The sequence below is a fragment of the Anser brachyrhynchus genome, assembly GCF_964034855.1.
Source record: "Anser brachyrhynchus genome assembly, chromosome: 1".
Taxonomy (NCBI): domain Eukaryota; kingdom Metazoa; phylum Chordata; class Aves; order Anseriformes; family Anatidae; genus Anser; species Anser brachyrhynchus.
The window spans coordinates 186,209,122-186,233,366 of NC_137694.1; the positions used below are offsets into that span (position 1 = coordinate 186,209,122).

A 24,245-nucleotide genomic window follows, 5' to 3' on the forward strand; every position below is an offset into this window, starting at 1 on the left:
TTCCGGGGTTAGAGCGCCCAGAAGCCTCCGCTGCCGGCCGGCTGCCAGCACGGCGGGGCGGGGAAGGGAAGGGAAGGGAAAGGAAAGGAGATGGCGGCTTCCGCGTGGCTGTAGCCTCGCCACAGGGCGCCGAGCCGCTGCCTCCCCCCCGCCGCCGTGGGCTATGGCGCTGCCGCTGCCCCTGCCCGAGGCCGCCGCGTTGCTGGCCGCCTTCCTCCTCCTCCTCCTCCTCCTGGTGAGAGCACCCGGGGGTGGCGTGGAGGGCTCGGGGTGTGTGGTGTTTGCAGCGGGGGGGGGGGCTCGCAAGGGGTGTGATTTGTCCCGGGGGTTGTACGCTTCCTGAAGGCACCCGCAGTGGGGCTCCTGTCCCAGCCGCTCAGGGACAAGGGGTGTGCTTCTCTGCTGCGAAAATGGGGAGCAAGGTTGAGCATTTTCGCGTGGAAGCCGAAATTCTGCCGCACGCCACCTCTGCTACCTCTGTGGTGCTCCCCAGGACCTGGGGAGACAGGTGCCAGCTGTATTTCGGCTGTGCATAGAAGTGCTCTGACAGAGGCGTGCTGCGCTCCAGTGTAATGCCACCGCTTCCAGTGGCTCAGTGCAGGACCGGAGGCAGCGCCAGCTGGCTGACAGATTATTTGGACAAGGTGCGGCGAGGCTTAGACCAGCCCTTCAAGGGCATCCGGAGTCGCCCGGAGTCTTGACTTAAGACCATCTCGTCTAACTGTTAACCCAGTACTGACAAGTTCACCGCTAAACCGCGCTACCAAGTTCTACATCTATGCGCTTCTTGAACACCTCCACGGATGGCGGCTCAGCCACCTCCCTGGGCAGCCCATTCCAATGCCGCACAACCCTTTCGGTGAAGAAATTTCTCCTAATAGCCAGCCTTGGGGTTGTTGTGGCCCCAGTGCAGGACTCAGCACTCAGCCTTGTTGAACCTCATGCGGTTGGCCTCGGCCCAGCCTATCCAGATCCCTCTGCAGAGCCCTCCTACCCTCGAGCAGATCAACACTCGCACAAGAAAGTTTAGGTCCATTGCAGTTTGGTGGATGAAGCAATGTACTATTGATTCATCTCATTACTGAAATATGTTTCGTTGCCCCTTGTAACGTATTTAGCAGCTAGATAAACCTTTAATACATTGCTGGTATATAAACAATGCTCAAATATTTTCTTGCTTATCTTTTTCATCACAGGTTTGTGTGATTGCTCACATAACTGCCGTAAAAATGCCAGCCCTTCACCGATATGAGGAAGAAAAATTCTTCATAAACTCTGAAGGCAGGAAAGAATCTGTACCAAGTATACATGATCCCCCCACAAAGGAACTCTCTGTTGTTGTGCCTTCATACAATGAGGAAGACCGGTGTAAGATTTTTCTTGTTTTGAGAAAAAGAAGAAAATCTATCTGTTGTTCCTCTGATAATGCAGAGGTCAGTTTATGTTGGCAGTAGACTCTAGCACTCCAGATTATGTATCTGATTTTCTACACAGTTTCCAGAAAACAGTCCAAGTACATTGAATTTCAAAACTAAGATATTGTGTAATTTGATTGCTGCTGCTAAAAGTAGGATGGAGCACTTGTAGGAATCTGCTTTATTTTGATAAAGTATAGCATGATAGCTACTCATTGCCCCTGTAGTTGCTGTAAAGCAAGGTGCATAAACAGACTTTTAAAATTAATTTCAGACTTGCTGTAAGCAACAGCAGCAGTTTCAGACAAGCAGGAAAGGGATGATCTGATGGTTTTGATTCTGCTGTTTTGCTTTTGGCTTCGCCATATATATGAGGACATAAGACTAAAAAGTGAAGTCTTTCCAATGTGACAGAAATTGTCAAGCCGTAGAGCTGTAGTTGTGGTTGACATGATAGCACAAGCACGTTTCTGTTCTTGGTGAGTGAAACTACCAAGCTGTTGGGGATTCTCTTGAGGGGTGTTGACAAACAACGTACATCTGGACACAAAGTAGGCCTGGCTCTTTCTTGAGTCCAGTGCATTCCTCAGTTCTGGTTCTCATATGTGTGCTTGCAGTAAGCAAGAACATAAATATTTCATGTGCTTTTCATTTAGTTGTCTCGCTGGAGACAGAATAAGCGCTGGTGATGTGCTCAGGAATGAGCATATCCTGCAAAGACAACCGTAACGTCGAATGTCTTTCTAACGTGCAGATAAATCAGCTGCAAAAATAGCGTAAGTTTGTTGGCTGAAGCATCATAGCCAACAGCCTTAGTAGGAGAAGGCATGGGACTAAGTAGCATTAGGAATTTCTCTGTCAGTTGGTTTAAATAGACGAAAGTCAGTGCTGGTTTGCAGGGTCAGTCTTGGAGATTATTCTATTTTTTTCTTTAATACTACTTAGAGAATTGCATTTTAAAATGGAAAGTGGGTTCTAATCTTTAAAACAAATTTTTGTTTCTGTCTTGTGATTTTTTTCATTGTTCTTGCACTCAAAGAATGGGGCTTAAAATTGCAGGTGCTAAGCTTGTCTACTGAAGCTGGTGTGGTATGAAGAAAGCAGTTTGCTCATCTTAGCTTTGGGGTTGTTGTCAGCTTGCATGTACAGATGCTTTTTGGTGTTTAGCGTGTTCAAATCTACTAACTTCATTGTTGTGTTTTTCTTGTCTAGTACCTCTTATGATGGATGAAGCTATGGATTTTCTGGAAAAAAGACAGGTATTTTTATTTTGCATTCAAAATATATTATCTTTATTTACTATATGTAATAAGTCTGTGATCTATTCACTTTGTTTTTTTTGCTGTATGTTAAATAGCGTAATTTTAGCCACTTGGAAGTAACACTTCTGTCTCTTATCAGTTGTTTTCAGATTGAATACTGGAAGGCATTTTAATTAAATTTAATTACTACTATATGATGCATGCTATCTCTCCAAGATGGAGACTAAGGACTAATGATACATTTAACATCCTAAACTATATAATTGTTTGTCCCAAACAGTTTTTTAAACACGTGTTTTTCATTAGGGTTGGTTATTTGGGTAAGAAGCCCCTTGTGGGTTTTGTTTGGTTTGTTTGTGTTAGCAGTGATGTTGTTCTGAACTTTCATCTCTTATAAATTAATTTTTTTTTAGTTCTAAATGGTAGTTGAGGAACAATATGACAGCCAATATGATGGAACAGGCGTCAAATGTGGCAAAATTCTTTGACTAAAATTGCTACCGTAGCAAATGTACTGCATGATATTGGTGCCTGTCTCAACATGAATGAGTTGAAAACTGCCAGAGGTAAAGTATGCTGATGTTGAAAACACCTACTATGGACTTCAGAGATTGGATGAAATGCATTTTTTCTGTTCTTGTTTTTAAGAAACGAGATCCTTCATTCACTTATGAAGTAATAGTGGTTGATGATGGAAGTAAAGATCAAACCACAAAGGTAAGAAAAAGAAGTGTCTTTCCAAGAAATCAAAGGTATGGATTTTTACATTGCAGTTGTGGAATAATGTTTTGCCTTTACATTTTGTTACTTGAAATACTTGACGATGCAAATTCAAGTTTCTGAATACTTTCTATCATTGTCCTACCTGCATTATGGATGTCACATATGCATGAGCATACACATATAATTATTTTTTGAATGCCAGTATTCTTAACTGGCTGACGTGCTGGCCACACAGTTTTTTCTGCTGCTGAAATTGTAAAAATTCAAATCTTAGCTTCAATAGACTTCAAAAATGTTCCATATTTGCACAGTGATGTGAATAAAAACTTAAGGAAACATTAGAAGCCTTTTAAAATAGCAGATTCGTACTGTAATTGACAGAATGGCTGACATATTGCGTAGCTCTTTACTGTATCCTTTGTGGCATTGTTCATTTTAAAATCCCAGTGACAGTAACAGTGTTTTCAAAATAGTTCTGCATTCTTCTCCTCCTACTTTGATGAATGTCACTGGAAAGGAAAGGTGGCCAACTTGGGATTTTTTTATTATTATTTTTAACTACTGCTTGGTAGACTTTTGGGTCAGGTATTAACATGAATGCTGCTTTTTCATTTTCTTCATAAGTTTCTCAAGCTTAAGCTTGTCCATTAAGTACTGTTCATATATATTTATCGACTTTGCATTCCTTCTAGTATCATTTCTAACTGAGTGCACTGTGGCCATGGGCCTCTGGACTTGCAAGGACTTGTGGCAGCTGTTAGAAAAGATTAGAGGAAAAAGCTGATTTATTTGTTCTCCCATAGCATGGAGCCTGCACATCAATGTGAATAGGATTTTATATCACCGATTTTTTTGTTTGTTTAAGACAACAGAGAGCGGCAAGACAAGTGAGAAATAGGTAGCAGCAGTAAAAAATACATATTTTTTGATTAAATATTTGTGTTAGTATAAAGGGTCTGAAATAGTGTGATGTAAATTACATTAGTATTGTGAGTCTTTTGGACTTGAGTGAATGGGGTTTAGAATTGCTTGGAGGAATATCCTATTCTACTGAACATGCCTAGCATCTCCAGTCTTCTTTTGTTGACTGTGAACTGATTTTTATTTCCCCAAACAGACTCCAGCAAACACTGGCAATGTATTTGTGGAGACTGAAGTGGTTATAGCTATGTGCTATTAAATTAAAAAAAAAGAAAGGGTGAGCAAATGTAAACTTCTACCTTGATTCCTGTTTTTGTTTTATGCTCGTTTTTTGTATGTCTATCAGGTTGCAATGAAGTACTGCAAGAAATATGGAAGCGACAAAGTGCGAGTTCTTTCTTTGGTAAAAAATCGAGGGAAAGGAGGAGCAGTCAGGATGGTAATTTGTACTTTCATCTCCTTCTCTGTCTGAACTACCTGTGCCCAAATATGCAGAAGGTAGAGCTGTGCTGATCTACACTATGATTTCAATATATTGACAAAATGATTGCCAGAAAAATGAGTATAGGTTCCATGAATTAAAACAAAAACTCTTTATAAGAGAAGCTTATTGTAGATCTTGGAAACTATTTTATTCCTGAGAAGAACAATTACAAAAAAACTCTTTTATATGGTGATTCTGTGTGTGATACAGTTTTGCACTTCATAGTGTGTAGTGGGGCCTCACTGACAGTTTTTTTTTTTCCCAAAGTCACACATTTTCAGTTACGACAATATATTTGGCAAACCCACCGTTAATTGTTTCCCTGTCTGGACCCCATCAAACATTGTCAAAGATCTCTGACCAAGAACGTGACAAAACCTGCAGCATCACGTATGTTTTGCAGTGACACTGTGACTTAAGACTTATTATTTCTCAGAACTAACATAAGATTCTCTTTTGAATTCTCCTGAAAAAAATAGCACTGCATCCTCCTTTCCATAGTTAAATGACAAAGGAAGGCTGTTCAGTGTGGTGGCAACTGCTAATTACTGCTTTGTGCTCCCCTGTTTAGCTGACGGTAGCAACTTGTCATGTCTCACAATTTCAGTTTGTAAAGCTTTTAGTTTGCAAGCTTCTCTGGAGAGGGATTGCTAACTTTTCGTGTTTATGCATTCCCCGTCATTTTGGGACAGTGCAGTGTGTGAAGTCTTTAGATGTTGTTACAATATAAAATAATAAATTGTTGTTAGTAGCAGAATATTAAGCCTCGCCTGTTGCGTTGAATCTTTGAGATACCACTGTTCGGGTTGCTACATCAGGTGTTTGTAGTGTTTGCAGCTAGCTTATGACAAATACTCATTTGGAAGGTGTGGATTTTTATTGACTGTTTTGATTGCAGGGTGTCTTCATTTCTCGAGGGAAAAAAATTCTTATGGCAGATGCAGATGGAGCTACAAAATTTGCAGATATTGAAAAAGTAGAAGAAGGTCTAAAAAATCTTCAACCGTGGCCTGTGAGTATAAATAAACTCTGTGTATTTTAGTTTAATACACATGCATGTAGATAAATTTTTATAATTCTCTTTAGCTTAAGCTCTTTGAGATCCAGTTGAAGACATAGGTATCAGTCTGAAGACCTCGCACTTAGAAGTTGTGAGAATGGGCTGCAGGAGGTAGCTTCCATGGAGTTCTTACCTCCTTGGCACTCACAGTGCCTATTTTAACGCAGCACATAATGTTCTGTTTACCATTTTTCCTTTGAAGTTGTTACACTCTGTATAAATACCATGTTTTATTCACTTAAAAGTACTGTTTTTGCTTAGTTAACTATAGTATTCTTATCTGATGTCATCCTATATAACTTTAAGGGTGCATCTTAATTTCATTCTATTTTTAGAGGTTTTATTTTCTCAGTATTGTTTGTTTAATGACAGTATCTGGAAGAATTCTTGTTGTAAATACCAATTCAAAAAACTGTGGAACGAGTTTCTCCTTGGATGGTCATTGTCTTTCAGGTGCTTGACCTGAAAGAACTGAGTTTTTTTTTCATGAGCCTAGCGCTTAAGTGCAGAACAGAGGGGTACATCTAGCTAGGTTCCCAATATGCAAGGAATGATACACAGCCTTCCAGTGGCAACTCTCTGATGGCTGCACCTGTATAAAGGGCAGCAGCTGTCCGTGAGTGTAGGAACGCAAGCACTGGGGCCACCGGGTGGCAGTGTTTCCCTGATGCTTTTCACTGCCGAGCTGGCAGCAGTTGTTGCTGGTTCTCCATCGTCAATCCCACACTCAAATACAGCAGATTTGGGGGATTTTATGTCAGAAGTAGTAGTGTGAGAATAACTTTAAATATTCTGTTTTGATCATCTCTTTTGATTTAATTTGGGGTTATATTTGTGACTGAAACCGGGGTGTTTTACTTGTTTGAAGATAGATCAGGGCAACAAGTATTCTGTTATCCCTTCACAATGTAATATCTAAGGGAAACATACGTTATAACTTTAGGAGCCTTGCAATGCTCACTGCATATCTGTGTTTAGTGCATTTACTGTATGCATACTTCAGAGGAATGATATAAAGTAAGCCAGATATGAATAAATTGTAGCAATCTGTATGTACCATATACAAAATGTAATAACCTTTAGATGATCTGTTAGTTGTAAAAAAGATTTATTTTAGCCTTGGAATACAGCAGTAGAAAAAGTGCAGCTACAGGAAGCAGGAGAGTATACGCCTCTGAAGTTTTTATTATACTGTTATCATTACTCATAAAGGTTTCACGTGGAGATTCACAGAAAATTCCAATGATTCAGCAAATGTTAGTTTAACTAATAATTCTTTAATTTGAATTCCTGCACAGAACCAGATGGCTATTTCCTGTGGTTCTAGAGCTCATCTGGAAAAGGACTCAATAGCAAAGGTTTGTTTCCCTTTCTTTCTGTGTACTAGTACTCAAAATATTTCCGTTATTTGAATCTGCTCTACAGGTTTTACAATTAAATAAGATCTGTAAAAGAATGGAAGCTGAAAAGTAGAAAACGCTTGCCATGAGTGGAGCATATGCTGCTCCGTTACATAAGATGGATGTGTTCTAGATTTCAGGCACCACCAACTTTGAACTGGTTTCAGTTAGTGTTACGATTGAAGGATTCGGTTTTTCTAGTTGAGAACATCTTACAAGCAGAGCTTCAAGTTCCTGACTTAACTGGTTGCTAGAGACCATTCTGGTTTCCTGTCATTAGGAAGTAAAGTTTTAGGCACAGTCTGCAGAAGTTAACATTTTGTGACTGATGAGTTAAAGCTCCTACAGTGGAATGGTCTCTGTTCAAGTGTACGTTTTCTGCCAGTAGTGGTGGAGTGGAAGGCAACTGATGAGTTCACTTTCATTGATTCTCTTCCACAGCAGGAGCTTGTTATCTACAGATCTTGAGGCCTGTTCAAAGTGAGTTAGGGATAATTAGCAATAAACTTTGAAGAGTATCTCAATCAGTGGGAAAGTACTGTACTGTAATTTTTCTGTATTATAGTAAAATTTTTGAGTTTGTACTCAATCTTCTGAACAGTCCTGTTCAGTGCGTGGCTCTTGTGGAATAAACAGTGATGCACAGGCACAGTCTTATCTTGCATCTGGTTTTCTGATATCTTGGCTGACAATAGTTGACAAAGCACAGGCATGGAACTCGTATTGCAACAGACGCATTGCTGGACTAATATTTTTGAGCATCGTTAGATATGCTCATCGTGTTGAATATTCTCAAGAGTAAGCTTTGTTTATGCTGATGTTTGATACTTGAAACTAATATATATATACCCAAATACTAAAATCCTTAAAAAAGTCCAAAAGAAGTTGTGCAGCACCTGGTAGATCTTTTTTCTTCCGGTTTATCAGGTAGCATTGGAGCAGTTCACTTGAAAAGAGTTCTTATAAATACTGGTGTGTGTATGTCAGCATCCTCACCCAAAAAAAAGGAGGGAAAAAAAAAACAACACATAATTTTCACAAATAAGAATAAATCTTTGACATGGAACTTGCATGCCTGTGGGACAGAATACACCATTTACAGTTAGCCTGTGAGTCCTAGAAATGTTGCTACTACATGAAGACCAGGTAGCTAGGTGGAGACCATGTAGCTAATAAATTGGAGCCCACAGAATTCCTTCCTGCTGTGTTGAGGCACTGAATATACATGAACTTTCTTCAGTGCATTCATATTTCTTAGCATCTTTGAAGGGTCTTGCTAGGTAAGGGAGAAGAATTGGAACAGCACTTCATCTTTTAATGCAAAAATAGAGTTTGCAGGATGAAAGTATCCCTCCTTTGCTTCTTGTTTCTCCCCCTATTTCTGACTTTTTGATGATGGAATCATCAACTGATTAGGTAGCAATGTTCTGTTTAAAATATGTAGCACGTTTCATCACCCCAGCTGTCCCCAGTCTGGAAATGAGGGACAACCATACTGGGAAAAAAGTGCTGAGTAGGACAATAGGTATTAAAAATAAATAAATAAATAAAAAGATGCAAAATAATGTTTGAGAAGTTGGGATTTCTCTCTGGGCATAGTGGCATCTAGGACAGTAGAATGAAGCTGTGATAAGAAGCCACGTGGGATTTATTAAGACCAGAATTTCACCCTTAAATTAAGTCTCAAGACATCAAGATTTCTGTTCTGCTTCTAGAATTGTTAATGCACTTTAATGAGTCCATAAATAAAGGCATAAATAGTCCTGAGAGCAATGAACATAACCCAGGAGCTCCTTTTTGCAAAGTAAGCGCACGCTATTACAGGATGGCAGTCACGCAGCCTCTTAGAGCTTTCCTTCTGGGACTAGTAAGTGGTGTTGTGTTCTTGGTCACAGGGTGGCTCACCTTCACCAACAGAGCCAAAAAATCCACACCAGATCTACCATTAGCTCAGGGCGAGAGCTCTTTTCTAAGAGGCATAAGGTATGAACTTTAATTTCCTTAAGCCAAAAGCCGTTACATAATAAGCTGAACATCTTCCCATTTTTCAACTGAGGTTTGCAATTATTAGCTTTAAAGGCATCTCTTATCACCCAGAGATGTTTAACAGATGAATTGTTGGCTCATAAAGATTTTGCGTGGTATTTGGCTTGCTGTCTTAAATACAATAATCTAAATTCAGCTTAATTCAGCAGTGAGTTCAGAAGTGATTTGTGGGTCTGAGTCCTGTTTGTTTAGGAGCTGTCTTGAACACAAGACTAGGAGTGATCTCTGCAAACCCAGAGGCCGACTTCTGGATTCCATGGACAAACACATTTGTGTGATTATTATGTCAAGGGCAAAAGTGTAACCAAAGAATAGACTGTGAGAACTTGTAGCAGGAACATAAAATATATTTGCAAAAGAACAAAAGAGGTGACTGGAACATTGCTGGAAATATAAAATGAAAAATTACCTTACACAGCAGCTGTTACTTCTGTCCTGTTTGTTACTTGATCCATCACATGCTGAAAAAAAACATCCATTCTTTAATTGCATTCCTTTAAGTGCCTTAACACATTGTGTGTAATCTCTGGAGATCATTGAATCTTTAATGAAAGAAGTGTTTTGCAAACAACGGATGCTCCTGTTTTTTATTGTTGTTTGGTTTTGGTTTTTAGGAATAACAATAAACTTTCAAAAGAAATGTTTTGGAGTAGCAGCTGGAACCTGGGTAGTTTTTACTGTATATCCTTAAGAATAACAGTCTTTATGCAGCCCTGCTGGCTTATTCTCCAGTGTCGGTTGTGTTAACTTTTGAATTTGTTGGACTTGTTCAGCCTACCAGACAGATACACGCAGTGGAGTAGCAATGTAGCATGCCACTCCACCTTCCTCCTTCACTCTCCTCTTCCTGGTACCCCCAGTTCCCTGGAAATCACAGACTGTATCACTCAATCTGAGTTGAAATCCAGGTTTGGGTTTCTGCTGTGTTTGGTATGTTATTGTACAGAATGGAAAGCTGCTCTGAATTAGGGAAAGCAGCAACAAGAATTTGGACTTTTCATATCCTGTGCCTATATTCTAAGCGTGAACTTGACCAGCAAGTTGTTCCTTTTCAGCTCTAACTTCGTTTCACTGTAAGAATCAAAAAGTTCTGGATTGCTTCCAGTGCTAAACAAAAATAGTTTACAGCCTTTGAAAGCTGTCACAAAACATGTTTATTGTCCTGTAAGCCAGCTCTGTTGAAACACTTCACTCATCACATAAATGAAGCCATCTAAACTTCTTGTCTTTTTTTCACAGCGCTCATATTTTCGAACTCTCCTTATGTACGGGTTCCACTTCCTTGTATGGTTTCTGTGTGTCAAAGAAATCAGGGATACGCAGTGTGGATTTAAACTCTTAACCAGAGAAGCTGCCTTGCGGACTTTCTCAACTCTTCATGTAGAACGCTGGTAAACTCTCTTTTTGTTGTGTTTTTTTCTTTTCCGTATTGAACATGGTTTTGAAAAAGTAATTCCAGCATTGCAGCTACTATGAAACACAATGTCTGTGCATAAATCCTAGCTGCCCAGTTTCTTGATGAATTACAGTACTACTTGTATAGTAAAAATACCTTGGTATTTGCTAGGAATTCTATTTTATTCTTAAGATCTACTTCAGGAATTAGTTCATTTCACTCTTTCTTTTTGTGAAGATAGGGATAAGGGAAACAGATGGACTTGCTGAGTTTTGAACTAAGTTTTGACTTTAAAATAGCATCCAATGTAAACTGCAGGAAGAATTGTAAGACCACGTTGCAGAGATTTTGGATAACAGTTGACTCTTTGATGCCTTGCAAGTCCATTTTACTTTGACATGTGGTGTAGAAAGAGTTTTGTAGTACTCAGAAGTAGTACAAATTGGTTTTGCCTTGTCAGACCAATAGGTGATTGATTAGGAGAGTGGACTCTTCTCCTCTCTCTTCACATCTAAAAGAAAGAAAACCCAAACAGACTTTTTTTTTTTGGTCTTATATTCCATTACTTATTTCCGAGAGTCCTCTCTCCTTTTACAGATATGAGCCCTAAAGGCTGAGTAAGAAATGGAGAGAAGCTGATATTGTGATGTGGAAAGTTGACGGTTATAAATCCTATTCAAAACTTTTAACAAACTATTTTTATGCAATACAACCTCATAATTGAGTGTTCCTTAACCAAAGCATTTTTCCTAATGTCCATATCTGACAAGATATTGGTAATTGCTAAAGGCTCAAAGAAAAAGAAAATACCTTTATTTTCTGGCTGGAATATCTAACGAAAGGGCTACTGATAGATCTCATTAATTTAAGGCACTAGAAAATGATGTATGATCTTTGAATTACTTTAGAACTTTCTTTATAATTTAGCTAGAACAGTTCCCTTATGAGAGTTATAGTCGTGACTATTGTTATGAGACTGAAACGCTGTTTCCCCATAAATACCAGAGTTTCTGTAAACTTCCTAGTCCACAGTTATTGCTCAAAAGCATCACGACAGTCCCCAAGTTTAATTATAATCAATCTTTTCAAATTATTGTGTTCATCCAAAAAAATGTTTCACAGGCTACTGCTTGCTACAGGGAGCAGAATTGCTGACCAGTGTTCCCAAAAAAATGCCTAATCCCACAGTCTCAGTAAAATCCATTACATCTAGTTTTAGGTTGAGTTTTGGCAGTGGTAGTCACGCTTTATCACTCGTAGAGAATGGGCTTGCGAAGGTAGTGTTTGAGCACACAAATTTGATGCGTATGATGCAGCTTCTCTTAAACTGAATCTGGAATTTTGTGTGTCCAGCATCTGCAAAATTGCTTTCCTGGCTGAGAGGTTTCCTGATTGCCATAAAGAAAACCATAGCTGAGCTAGAATCTTTATTTGTGCTGCTAACTCCAACACCAATAAAATTGTGTAAATTTCATATTCAGGAATTTTCTTAATACGTGGCTAAACATGTATCCGTGGCCCAGAAGTGCACATCTCAAAATTATCCTATTTAACTTTACTCTTTAAGCGGTTCAAGAAGGAACACTGAAAGGAATGTATTAAAACAATTATTTTAATCTTTGAAAATGCAATCATCAATTTTATGATGTTTTAAACTGAGTGTTTTGAATGTAATTTTACTTACTGGTCAGACATACAAAAAGTGTTCAACTTCTTAAAGAAGAGCTTTAAGATTTGTTCTGCCACTTGTATTCTCTATCAGCAAAGGAACAAAAGAGTAAAAATAATTGTGCTGTATGCTGTCACCTGTACCCCACTATCCAAGAATACAGGCAGTGATAAAGGGATATTGCTAATTTATTTTGTAGTAATTTTATTGCTAGTGTGGAACACACCAGCACTTCAGGACTTGGTGTGCTAATACATTGTGCTTTTATGTGCTGTTATAAAATTAGACTTCAGTACTTGCTTTTTTATTTACAATAATCCATAAACCAATCCCATAAATGTTTTCCTTTTTATCTGAAACTTGCTGGTTCATGAAGAAGAATATTTTGTTAGTCAAAAAAAAGAACAGCTCAAATTCTTCCAAAAAGCAGCTCTTCAGATACTTCCAAGTCACAAATCTGCCAAAAGTAATACTTTTATTTATTTATTTATTTATTTCCTTTAATTTTCTGCCAAAACAGGCAATATACTGTCTGCTTTTCTACTCGTCTGTCTTTCAGGCAGTTCTTGTGCTTCCCTCCCTTTATTTTCACACCTATTGGCTAATTTCAACCAAATCTGACAGAACAGTAAAGATCTCAAGATGAAAGGCTTTGCCACTGCTGAAGAAAATACTACAATATGGACTCAAAAGTTACTCATCAGCTCCATAGCTAACATCCAGCTTGCGCAAGTGGAAGCTAACATTTCAGTGCACAAAACAGATTATTGTCCCTTTCCCAGTCAGTATTTGCAAGATCTGGAAATAAACTCGGGGAGAAAGAAATAAGCATGTGGGAAAAGCGAGTATATTGAAGGAAATGGTTGTTTTAAGTGAAATGTCTGTGGTGTACAGACAGTTGGGACAGCTGCAGTAGGAAATGGTATAGAGACATCAGCCATTCATCTCACAGGACCATGCACTGGATTTCTTTGTATTTAATAATGTAATAATCTGAAGTAATCCAGTAGTAGAAATTCCTTATTTTAAATAAAACTGGCTTCTGATATGTTTCCATCATATAGCTGGTGTGTAAAAATGAAAATAAAAACTGGTTAGACGCTGTGGCATGGAAGTTCTGTCACCTGGAGAGTATGAAGCTGTCAGAGGAAGGATTTTGGAGCCTTCTTCCTACAGCTGCCTGATGAACTCAGTATTCAGTATTATATAGTATCCCTAACTGGGTCACAGAACAACTCATTCGTACTGAGATCATTGGCAAGGAATTGGAGAGAAACCTCCATGTTGATACTGGACAAAAGGCTCTTAAATCTACATTTATTACCACCCCTCCATCACTGCGGTGGTGTTACTTGGTATCTAAAGAAATCAGTTGATTCTGTTTGAATCTTAAAATCTGTTTGAATCTTAAAATCCTGTTAGTTAAGTACTGAAAGAAGATTTCAGTTCAGTGCTCAGATGCTCTGGTAATAATAAGGGAGGAGAGTGCTGGAGAATGCAGCAAACAAGCAGCATTTAATAGGATCGTATCCATCCGAGAGCAAGCAGCATGGTCATAGAGTCTGTCACGGGCTTCCCTGCTGCTGAACCAGCGTGTGGTAAGCTGTTTAAGAGAATGACTGCAGGTTCTGCAAGAGCCTTCCTGCTCAAGTTTTGTCAGGCTCCAATTTCTGGAGGTGCTACGGAGTTGAGTGAATTCGTACAGGAGGTCGTATTTAGACTAAACGCTGATATATGACATATTTAATAAGATGTTAATATAAAATGGCTATAAAATTGGTTTTCTAATAGTCCCTTCCTGAATTAAGTTTATTGCTCAGCTAGAATATAAGTACATGCACCCAAAGGACCGGATTTCCTTCCATCTCATCTAGAGTGCGTCTGCTTGTCACCTAGCATCTGAAGCAAAAGAACAAGGGACAATATTAGGGTATCACTCGTTTCTTTCTAGTGTAGGCCTCTAAAATATGCCAGATGAAGTGTGGCCAACAAGTGCCCATTTCCTGCCTCTGACTACAGAGGGATGCTGGACGATTTGTACAGAAGGAGCTATCTCTGTAGGTAACTGGAGTTCAGCAGGGTAAATTCCACTCACGGTGTCACAATATGTAGGAAAAATGTCAAGTTGCTTGTGCATCAATTGCATTAAAAATACAAAACTATTCAGTAAATCCTGAACATTGTGGATTAAGGTGAAGACTACTAACCCAATTTTGTATCTGAGGCAGGTCAATTTCTGGGCCATATGGGCAATGTTGCTTGTTTCTGTAGACAAAAAGCCCAGAGAATTCTTCCCTTCAGAAAAAGGAATTCAAGTGTCTTTGCATACCAGGGAGCCTAAGTGCTGAATTAGCACTGGGTAGCAGTAGACTGCACTGAAGTGCTGGATCTTGTCAATACTGCCATAAGGCAGAGCAACACTTACCCAAGAAATAATACAGGTGTTTTGTCTGCATGTCTCTCAGCAGGCTGATAACACACCTCACTCAGAGAGCGAGTGTTAGGAGCACAGTCTCTTTCTTGGAAACTGAACGTCTCGCACTCTGCTCAATGTAAGCAACATAGCTATCCTGCTGCTAGGCAGGAGAGAACGAAAGATTTTTAAGTTTCCATACTTCGATTGTTATCAGAGACACCAAAAACAAATGCTGATGGTGTTTTTAGTGTTCGATTAGCACCACCTTTAAATGGAGCCTTGTGTTTCCATATCCACCTGTCACAGGAAAAAAATGGAAGGGGGGTAGCAACAGGACAGGACGTCATGATCTTCATTTATATGATCCTGTGTCTGCCTTTGACAGTTTCAGTATTAATTTAATCACGAGGAAATAAACAAATTTCAGCTGCAGTAGAAATGAAAAGCTAGTAGCTCAGACCTCCACATTTTTCTGCTTTCATCGTGCTTTTCTCTTCCAGTTGACACTGAGTTGTGTATCACCTCTTTAATGTTAAAAATACCAGAAAATTAAGACCACAGTTGCCTTCTTGCTATGCTGAATTTAATTTATAGATGCTTATATTTAGGAAATCTTAAAAGCAAACTGAAATATACAGAGAAAGATACTGTTTTATCGTTACAGTGATGAGAATCATAACAATTTTTCAAAAGAGACCAAGATATTTCCTGGAATATTTTATTACTCGAACTCTAAAGTTCAGAAAGCATTTGAAAAATTAATAGATGCTGGAAACTGTTTATATTTTTGATACTGAGAAGTCATGCTTATTTTGTACACAAAATTTTTTTTTTGCGAGTGTTTTCTTCTTGTGTGTAACTGTTCTTTGGAGAGATGGCTGTATGTATATGAATGCAAACTAAACATTCTTGAAATTTACTTTCTACATAGCAAAGTTTTGACATTAGTTTGAAATGAGAGCAAGCTTTTGAACAGAGAGCATATGCTTTGTGTTTTAGGTTCTGAATCTGATTATACCACTAATCTATTTTTCACAAATGGATGGAGCACATTTTTTAAATTAAAACTTAAAAGAAAATTAAAAGAGGTATTTTAAAAACGTAATAGAGATGGTTGGAATTACTCACTTTCAGATTCCAAAAGAAGCTTTACTTCTGCATCTGTAGTTTTGACCTGGAAAAGTGTAACTTTCTATGTTAAATTATAATGTGCAAGAGGAGAAGTGGGAAATTCAATTGCCTCACTGGCAGAATTTTCCTATCCAAAATTTGATCGTTGATATTTTTTCTGACTACAAAAAAGAAAAAAAAACTTTCTTCCAGCCAGAATTTTTTCTTTCCTTACACAGAAGAGCTAGACATGGCAGCAGTTATTATCCTACCTGGAATATTGATAAAATGAGAGGAAATTCAAAACACAGTTTTTGTTCTGGCTTGATTGACATAATTTTGTAAAGTAGCAATTTATAATGATATTAAGCAACTTAGAAGATCATTGATTAGATAAATTGATTAGAATATTGATACAATAGATGAAAATGTTATTACTTTTGTCTAAAAAAATGTCTTGTGCATTGAACAAGCCATTTTTTCACATTTAAAACACACAAATTCAGTATAAAAAGTCATGTTTGCTTCTTCAGTCTGTCACTAACCTCTAAATGTGAGCGTGTAAAAAAAAATTTACAGAAAAAGAAGCGTTCATTGCTTAGATAAACACACAAATACTGGTATGGAAGGACTTTTTTCCACCTCTTCAGCATTGTAGACGAACACAAGCAGTGGAATGAACTGTTTTTTCCTGTTTTTATGCATGACAAGTAGAATTGTTTATGGACATCTAATCAACACAAAAATATTTCGCTGTTACAACTATCTCTGTTTTGTCTTGTAGAAGTAAAAAAAAATCCTGCTTCGAGCAGGCACACGTGGGCTTTCAAAAGCCCCAGTACAGCTGGAGCATGACAGTATATTTCATTCTTTCTTTGGCCATTGAAAGTTTTGTCTGCCTTTTAAGAGTTTGCTGGAACAACACGTCGTCTTAATTATAGAAAAGTTCTAAATTTCTGTTGCAATGGTATATCAGAAGGCCAAATTTTGATATTTGAAACATTTAGTATTGGACCAACAAAGCCAAACAGCAATTTCAAATTAATGATTAAATTTGCAGGATAGATATAAGTTGAAACATTTTGCAGGTTCAGTTTAAAAGGGACTGAATTCAGCTAAACACCTACCAACCTGGTGTTCAACCGAGTTTTTGCCAGCATAGCCTTAAATTGTAACTTAATCAAAAGTATTTAGCATAAACACAACCACACGGAAAAGTTTTTCTGTGTTTTATACTTCATGTTTGTGTTAATTAACACATAATGGAGCCACTATTAGGAGTAGGTGGGGAAATGGTTCACACCGTGTATTTTGGGGTAACTTCAGGTACTTAAATTAGAGCCTGAACTTTCTACGTGATCAAGGAAGAGTGTTAAGCACTTCTAGGAATTCATTCAAGCTAGAGCCAAACGTAGGTGCTCTGAACTGTGTTCCACGCCCAGGAGGCGCCTACATCTGCTCTCTGCAGGAGGATCCCCTGAAGTACACGGTGGGAACAACTCCCTGCTCTTCCCAACAGTGGTTCTGTCACACGTTAACTACTCGCAAGTGGCTGACGTGCTGCTTCATGTCAAAGCGCGTGTATTGCACTCATCGGCTCATCCACTGGTGTTGCTTTGATCTCTAGAGCTGGCTCCAGCTAATATACCCACGCCGAAATCCTGGCTAGGGAAACTGAGTACTTCTGTGCTGCCTGGATTTGGTGGTCTGCAGTCTGAGCGTAGCATCATCGGTGTACTGAGTACAGTACAACCCATATTCCCTCATTAACTCTTTTAGCACGCATACGGTTTGTGCTGGAAGATGGCGGGGAACAGCTGAAGGAAAACAGTACCCCAGCAGCATCCTACGAAAGTCATTCTCCTTTCAGCCTCGAATAGAGTTCTTTATATTTCAGGATATGTTCACTGTCACACAAATGACAGCCACATGTAACAATATTAGCGTTCAACCTGATTAATTCCTGTCCTTTTATACTTTGAGCACTGTAGTTCGCCAAACTATTTAATGTTGCTGTACTCTGATGTATATTGCTGACATTCCGGTAATTGGTTGTCCATAGGAATTGTTGCAAACAACCATTAGTTCACCAGGCTAATACTTCATGGAGTAATATTTTTAGAGCAGTTCATATAGTATAATTCATCAGACAATTATTCTGTGTCTCTTAAGATTTTTAGTCAGTTAAGTAGTATGTATTGCAAAATTAGATTGACTCTTAATACATATGACTCATAAACATTCAAAGGTGAATTCATGGGTTTTTGGCTTACAAATATAAAATGTCAGCAAAAAATCAAGTAGTACAATTTCAGTAAAAGAGACCATGGCATAATTAATAAAATAATATTCAGCCCTAATTTAAAGAAAACAGCAAAATGGCAAGGCTGCTCGGCACAGATTCAGTTGACTGAGGAAAAAAAATACATAAATTTATTCCTGTAACTGTTTTTGTGACAATTAAAAGGTCTGCGTCCTAATCAAAATTGAATAATGGTTCTAAATTCTCTATATAAAATATCTAGTCTCTGTAGATAATTTCTGTTTATGCTGCCTTTGCATGTTTTAATGCTGTTCAGAGTGGTATCAGTAGTTCTGTTTACACGTACTTACCGTGTGAATTCAGGTTGATGTGTGTTTGGTAACAATTTCACCAGCAGGCCTGTGTGCTTCAGTGGGAACTTATGTGTACATGTCATACCTGAATAATTACTTCAAAGTCGCTTCTCTTGTTGCATTCATTAATAATTTTGCAGAAATAGCCTGCACTGCATGAAAGGAGAGGGTGGATCGAAGTACAAGGAAGTAATGTCTGAATTTGGCTAGCCACCCGCTAAAGTATGTCTTTTTGCTTGCTCTTGACCACCTTTCTGTCCCACAGCTGTTGTATAAATGGAAGTACTAGTGGCTTGAATTCAAACAACACTTGAAGCACGAAGGAATTATATTATTTAATTATTTTATTGCATACATTTTCTCCAATGGCAACAGATTATTATTTTTTTCTCGTTTCAAAAAACAATTGATTTGGAGTTAGCAAAGAGAATTTAAAGAGATTCTAAAAGTATGAAGTTACAGAGAAAAAATATGGGTTAGTGTTGAATCGTATTTGACTGCCTCACAGCAGTATTTTGAAGACCTATGTAAGTTGTTCTGCAACTTCTGTTCCACTGGCTTCAAACTGGAAACCTTACCAATAGCTTGGCTAGAATATTTCGAATTCCTTGACCTTCAAGGTTTAGTTCCCTGGAAAATGAACTTGTGTTTGAATATATCTTGAATCTAACAGAAATCAGATATGGATGGCCATTGATAGTTTTCTTCTAATACAGACTAATGTCTTTAAAAATCAAAAAGGTGGTGGTTTTTGTTTTGTTTCGTATTTTTATGAGAGAGGAAGTCTTTAGCTTGAATTTCAATGACCAGCAAGGAACAAGAACAGCCCTACTGGAAACTGAAGAATGCAATGGGAGAAAATAAAGACCTAGCAATCAATAAATTTAAGAAATGTAACCAGCATCACCAAAAGCTTCATAATTGTGATTTGCATTCAGCCTTGTCAACAGCAACTACCGGTAACTTCATATGCTGATTTCTACAGAAGCATTATAAGCTACCGTTGCCAAAGCACTTTTCTAATACTGATAGCCTCAGTGCTTCAGTTCTGAGGGACTATTTGAGCATATACTTGTAAGAATGAAGCTCACAATTTTCTGTGCAGAGAACAGTGAGGATTAAAGCTTATTTTGGAGAAACTAGACAAGGGGGTCAGATGACTTAATTAGCGTAGGATCACTTCCCCAATTCATTTTGCTGCACAGCCTATGAACAATTGTGCAGGAAAAAAAAAACAAAAAGACAGGTCTTTAGGGTTTTTATGTTGTACATTAAATGGTCACTGGGTAACGTACAGCTGTTGTTCAGGCTCTGTTATGTACACTACCTTCTCAAATCACTTCTATGCTACTGCCTTTATTCTTCACTTAGAAAGTACAAGGAGGAAGTATCATATCAGCATAAAAACACAGTGGGTAGTCGTCCTCTGATGAAAGTAGTAGAGATGCAGATTGACATTGCACAGTTGACTGCTTGGTCTTCAAAATTTTCTAAATCGTGATTGTGACAGAATGAAAAGTGAGCAGTGGTCTGAGCTCAGCATGACACACACCTTCAGAAACAGAGTGCAGTGAAGTATTGTTTTCTGTACGTTGGCTATTTTCTTAGTCATTCAGTCAAGGAAGTTATTTTCCCTTTCATGTGCATCAGACCTGTAGGGAATTGGTACGAACTTCATAACTTGAGCACCAACCTGTTTTAAATTACGCTAAGGATTTAATTAACAGTACCACCACATTCCTTCTGGAAATATATATCACTCTATATTGCTGTTTCCTGTTCTATTTCAGGGCATTTGATGTAGAACTTCTTTACATAGCTCAGCACTTGAGAATACCTATAGCAGAAGTTGCTGTCAACTGGACTGAAATTGAAGGTAAGGAAATGGTTTCTTTTCTTGGTAAGATTCCTTAAGTGTCACTCCCAAATAAAATATCTGAGGGTCTTCCCAGAGTGGATTGTTTTATCCAATTTTGATAGCACACAGCCTTCTTTCCATAAAAATTTTGAATTTCATGTCTTTGCCCGCCTTCTGATATGGCATGGTAGCACAGGCACAGGAAGAGTAGGTGAATGGGTAACACTGGAGACAAAGATAGGTAATTATACTGCTAGGATAGAGTACTGCTTCAGCAAGTCCTCTTGCAATAATGTGTTAATAAAAATAGTGCAATTGTAAAATGCTCTGCAGGAAGCCTGACCATCATTGTTTATTGATTCAGCTCTGTTTCTCTGTCTCTCCTTCCAAAATTCTCAACCCATCTGTTAAGGTCTCCTCTAGAGCACCCTCTCTTCTTAAGATTTTGTTTGATTCTTTGAAACTTACACAGAGATCTCTGTTACTAGGGTACTAGAAAGAATAGCTTTATACGTTTCTCAGTAGAAAAAAAACAACTTAAGAGGTACTGCTCGTTTCTGCTTGCTTACTTCCTCTGATCAAATGCAGTTCCTTTTCTTTTCTATAACATTTTATTTTTAAGCTGAATCTTTTCTCCTCAACAAAACCCCTGAACAACAAAAAGTATAATGAACTGTGACGGTGACAAAGGGTGCAAGCAAGTAGAGAACATCCTAAACCAACTTTACTATAAAAGAGAATATTTTCTTTCAATACAGTTCCATTTGTGCCACCTAGCACAAATGTTGGCAGAGATGGAAGAGGAATTGGTTTCATGGTGTGTGTTCCTTACCTTGCCTGAAGACTGGCAAATTCATTTTATTGCTGTAAGAGATAGGGAGGTTATTGTCTTTCAAAGACAATTTCCAAACACTTTCCAAAGTCGTTCAGAAATCATTTGCTTAACTATTGGTATTCAGGTTCCTATTTATTTGAACAAAGCCCTGTCGCAGAGAATACTGTGCATCCTGTGGCATACATTGAATTACTGCTGCTGCCACTCATTGTACAACGTAATTGCTATAAGGCAATATATTTTTAATATATATTTTTGTAATATTTTTTATGACAATTAAGGTGTAGTTTGTAGTGCTGAATGTGCTGAGAATGCAGAGGTTTGTGACTAGTAAAAGTATGTTTTGCCATTGTTCATTTTTTCTAACAATGTCCTTCTGATTTTCTTCTTCATTAATCACAGGTTCTAAGTTAGTTCCCTTTTGGAGCTGGCTGCAGATGGGCAGGGATCTTCTTTTTATACGACTGCGATATATGACTGGTGCCTGGCAGCTTGAAACAAGAAAATGTAATTAGGTTATTTACATTTTCCAAATGTATTATTATACTTAATGGAACATGAGAACAATTTCAATCAAGTTAAGCGGTGATGAAAGCTGAGGTAATTCTTCATTGCTCCTGCTGTATGTTTCCTTTTTGCAGCATGTACGTGTTTTGTAAGATTGTCAACAGGGAATTTCTACAATGTTTTGAAAAGAGAAAGCATTTCCAAAAAAGATTTTCTTATCTGGTAGCCAGGTTTTTATTTTATTAAATAGTACTTTTTTAACATGTCTTATCAGCTCACTCACAGAGATATGTCTGCTCTTGTCTCATCATACATTTGGAATTTCTCCTAGTGAAATTTATACAAATTAAAAAGAGGCACTCTATTCTACAAGGTGTGATACTGCGTTGTGAATGACCACAGCCACTTATTTCTGTAGTATCTGGAAATATACGGCCATATTGCAACTTGGAATGATCAATCAGGGCTCGCTCTAATGTGTATTTAGATTCAGTGTTATGGGAAACATTAAATGGTTTTACTGAGTTATAACAGTAATGTTCATAAGGCTGTTCTAACGACTTTCAGTAGTCTCTTGACATTCCAAATGTTGTTGTCTGAAGCTGAAATAGTTTGTCTGAGATCAAACTGCAAATCGCCTCTAGACTATAGGAGTTCCAAGAGAAAGAAAGCACATTTCATTCTAAAATGTTGTCTTTTATAAATATGTTTTGTTCATACACACTAATTAATACTGCTGAATAATGCTGAAGGCTAGGAGTCCTTGGCATCTCCGAAAGTGTAGTGAAAAGGGCATGGAAAACTAATGCAGAGCATGCAAAAATGAGCCCCTAGGCACACTGGGGGCCTGTGCATCGACAATGCCAATCTGAAGTTCTCGTACTTCAAATGAGATCAGAGAGGGAGAGAAAGATCTCAAGTCTTATTAGCAGTGCCATACCTTATTACAGTACTCAATTTCAGTGCTTTCAGAACAGTTGTGGACTGCCAACAAAGAAAGACGAATACAAATGTGAACAGATTTAAAGAATGAAGGGCATATGGTTGTATTTTCACATTTTTAACTGGTGATTCTTCTTATGTCTTCTGCAATGGTGTACTGCAATATTTTTTGCTTTTGTTAGGGTTACCTCAGTTTTCTGTCAATTTAAGTGCTGGAATAAATTCTCAAAAATATCTTTGGTTTTATTTTGCAGATTTTACTGTGTCTTAGTTCACATACGTCTCTGTCATTTCTGTGGAATCAATCATGATTCATTGCTGACATTGCTTGAATAGAATACGAGCTTCTCAGTTTTGGTGAAATAAATTGCCCTGATCAAGCTTGGACAGTAACAGCTCTGGCTATAATTAATTCAAGTTGCCAAAAGCAGTTCTCAAAAGCAGATTCCTAAAATTTCCCTCGTCTTATCTTAAAATTGACTTTATTTTAAATTTTAACCTACATAGTTCACCTTTTTCAAATGATGAGACTTAGGTCATGCATTGTTTTCTGCATGGTAAGTAAACATCTGGTGACTTCTTCTTTAAGAAATTCTGCTTTTGTGTTGGATGTCAAAACTTGGAAAGGGGGTGCTAAGTTTATGAATTTTAAAAAAAATAGTATATTCTACAAAGCTTTTTTTAAAAAAAAAAAATGCAGATTAACGCTCCAGTAACTCTCTCTTTATTGAGCTGTCTCCTTTAGCAACTGTGCATAGGTCATTCCAACAACACCAAAAAAAATTATCTTCCAACCTGAGAGATGCAGAGGTAAGGCTAGATTTACCATATTTGAGCTTTTTGGGGTTGGACACTGGAACTTGTGGGCAGGGAATTCTTTTAAGGGAGAAATGGGAATTATCTCAGTAAATTTGAGCCCTGGATAAAGGTCACTACACATCTTAGTAGTCCAGAGTCTGTTCTCTGTCTCTGAGGTCAACAGACATGGCACAGGTCACATCCAAACGCCTACATCTTCCTTCCCAGCTGCCTTTCAAAGCAGGCTTGCCACGTCCAAACTCCAACATCTGTTGGAGTTAGTTCTGGACCCACATTGACTGCCAAACTGTGCCTGAAAAATACTTTGAGAGCACGCTGACAGGCATGGGCAGCTGGGGGACACCTGGCACAGGTTTAGTTTACTTCTACAGGTGTAGCCTGATACACACACTGTGGTGACACACGCAGTGGGGAGAAAAGTTGAACTGGGAGGGGGGAAAAAAAGAGTAAACTGGGACAGAAAGAGTGTGGGGAGAAACTGAAAAGGAGGCCAGCCTGGGGCTGAGACTGGAAGCCAGTGAGTGAAATGGAAGATGGGAAACTGAGACTGCACGAGGAATGGGAAAGGAACAGCAGTGGAAGTGGACTCAGCAAAAAGAGTAGAGCAAGGGAATGAGAAAGGAGACAGATCAGTTAAGGATGGAAAAAAGAAACATTACTAATGAGGGAAGGGGAAGCTTAAGGGGTTCAGTAAGCCAAGTCCACCACAAGAATAAGGTTAGGACAGAAATGACATGGTTTAAAACAAGTAGGGACTGGGGACAGA

At 38.3% G+C, this 24,245-nt stretch overlaps 1 protein-coding gene across 1 annotated transcript; it reads left to right on the forward strand.

Moving 5' to 3' along the window:
* The first annotated feature begins 101 nt into the window (after window positions 1-101).
* ALG5 (ALG5 dolichyl-phosphate beta-glucosyltransferase) lies at window positions 102-22,894 on the forward strand. The gene is made up of 10 exons (XM_080575778.1): window positions 102-235; window positions 1,197-1,368; window positions 2,628-2,674; window positions 3,326-3,394; window positions 4,668-4,760; window positions 5,704-5,817; window positions 7,164-7,223; window positions 10,551-10,702; window positions 20,309-20,394; window positions 21,614-22,894. The coding sequence occupies exons 1-10, from the start codon at window positions 164-166 to the stop codon at window positions 21,724-21,726; spliced, it is 978 nt and encodes a 325-aa protein (XP_080431904.1). The 5' UTR covers window positions 102-163; the 3' UTR covers window positions 21,727-22,894.
* The last annotated feature ends 1,351 nt before the right edge of the window (window positions 22,895-24,245 follow it).

Coding starts and splice junctions, on each gene's coding strand:
- ALG5 (XM_080575778.1), top strand. CDS start 164: ATGGCGCTGCCGCTGCCCCTGCCCGAGGCCGCCGCGTTGCTGGCCGCC. Junction 1,369..2,627: donor ATACAATGAGGAAGACCGGT/GTAAGATTTTTC, acceptor TTTCTTGTCTAG/TACCTCTTATGATGGATGAA. Junction 4,761..5,703: donor AAGGAGGAGCAGTCAGGATG/GTAATTTGTACT, acceptor TTTTGATTGCAG/GGTGTCTTCATTTCTCGAGG.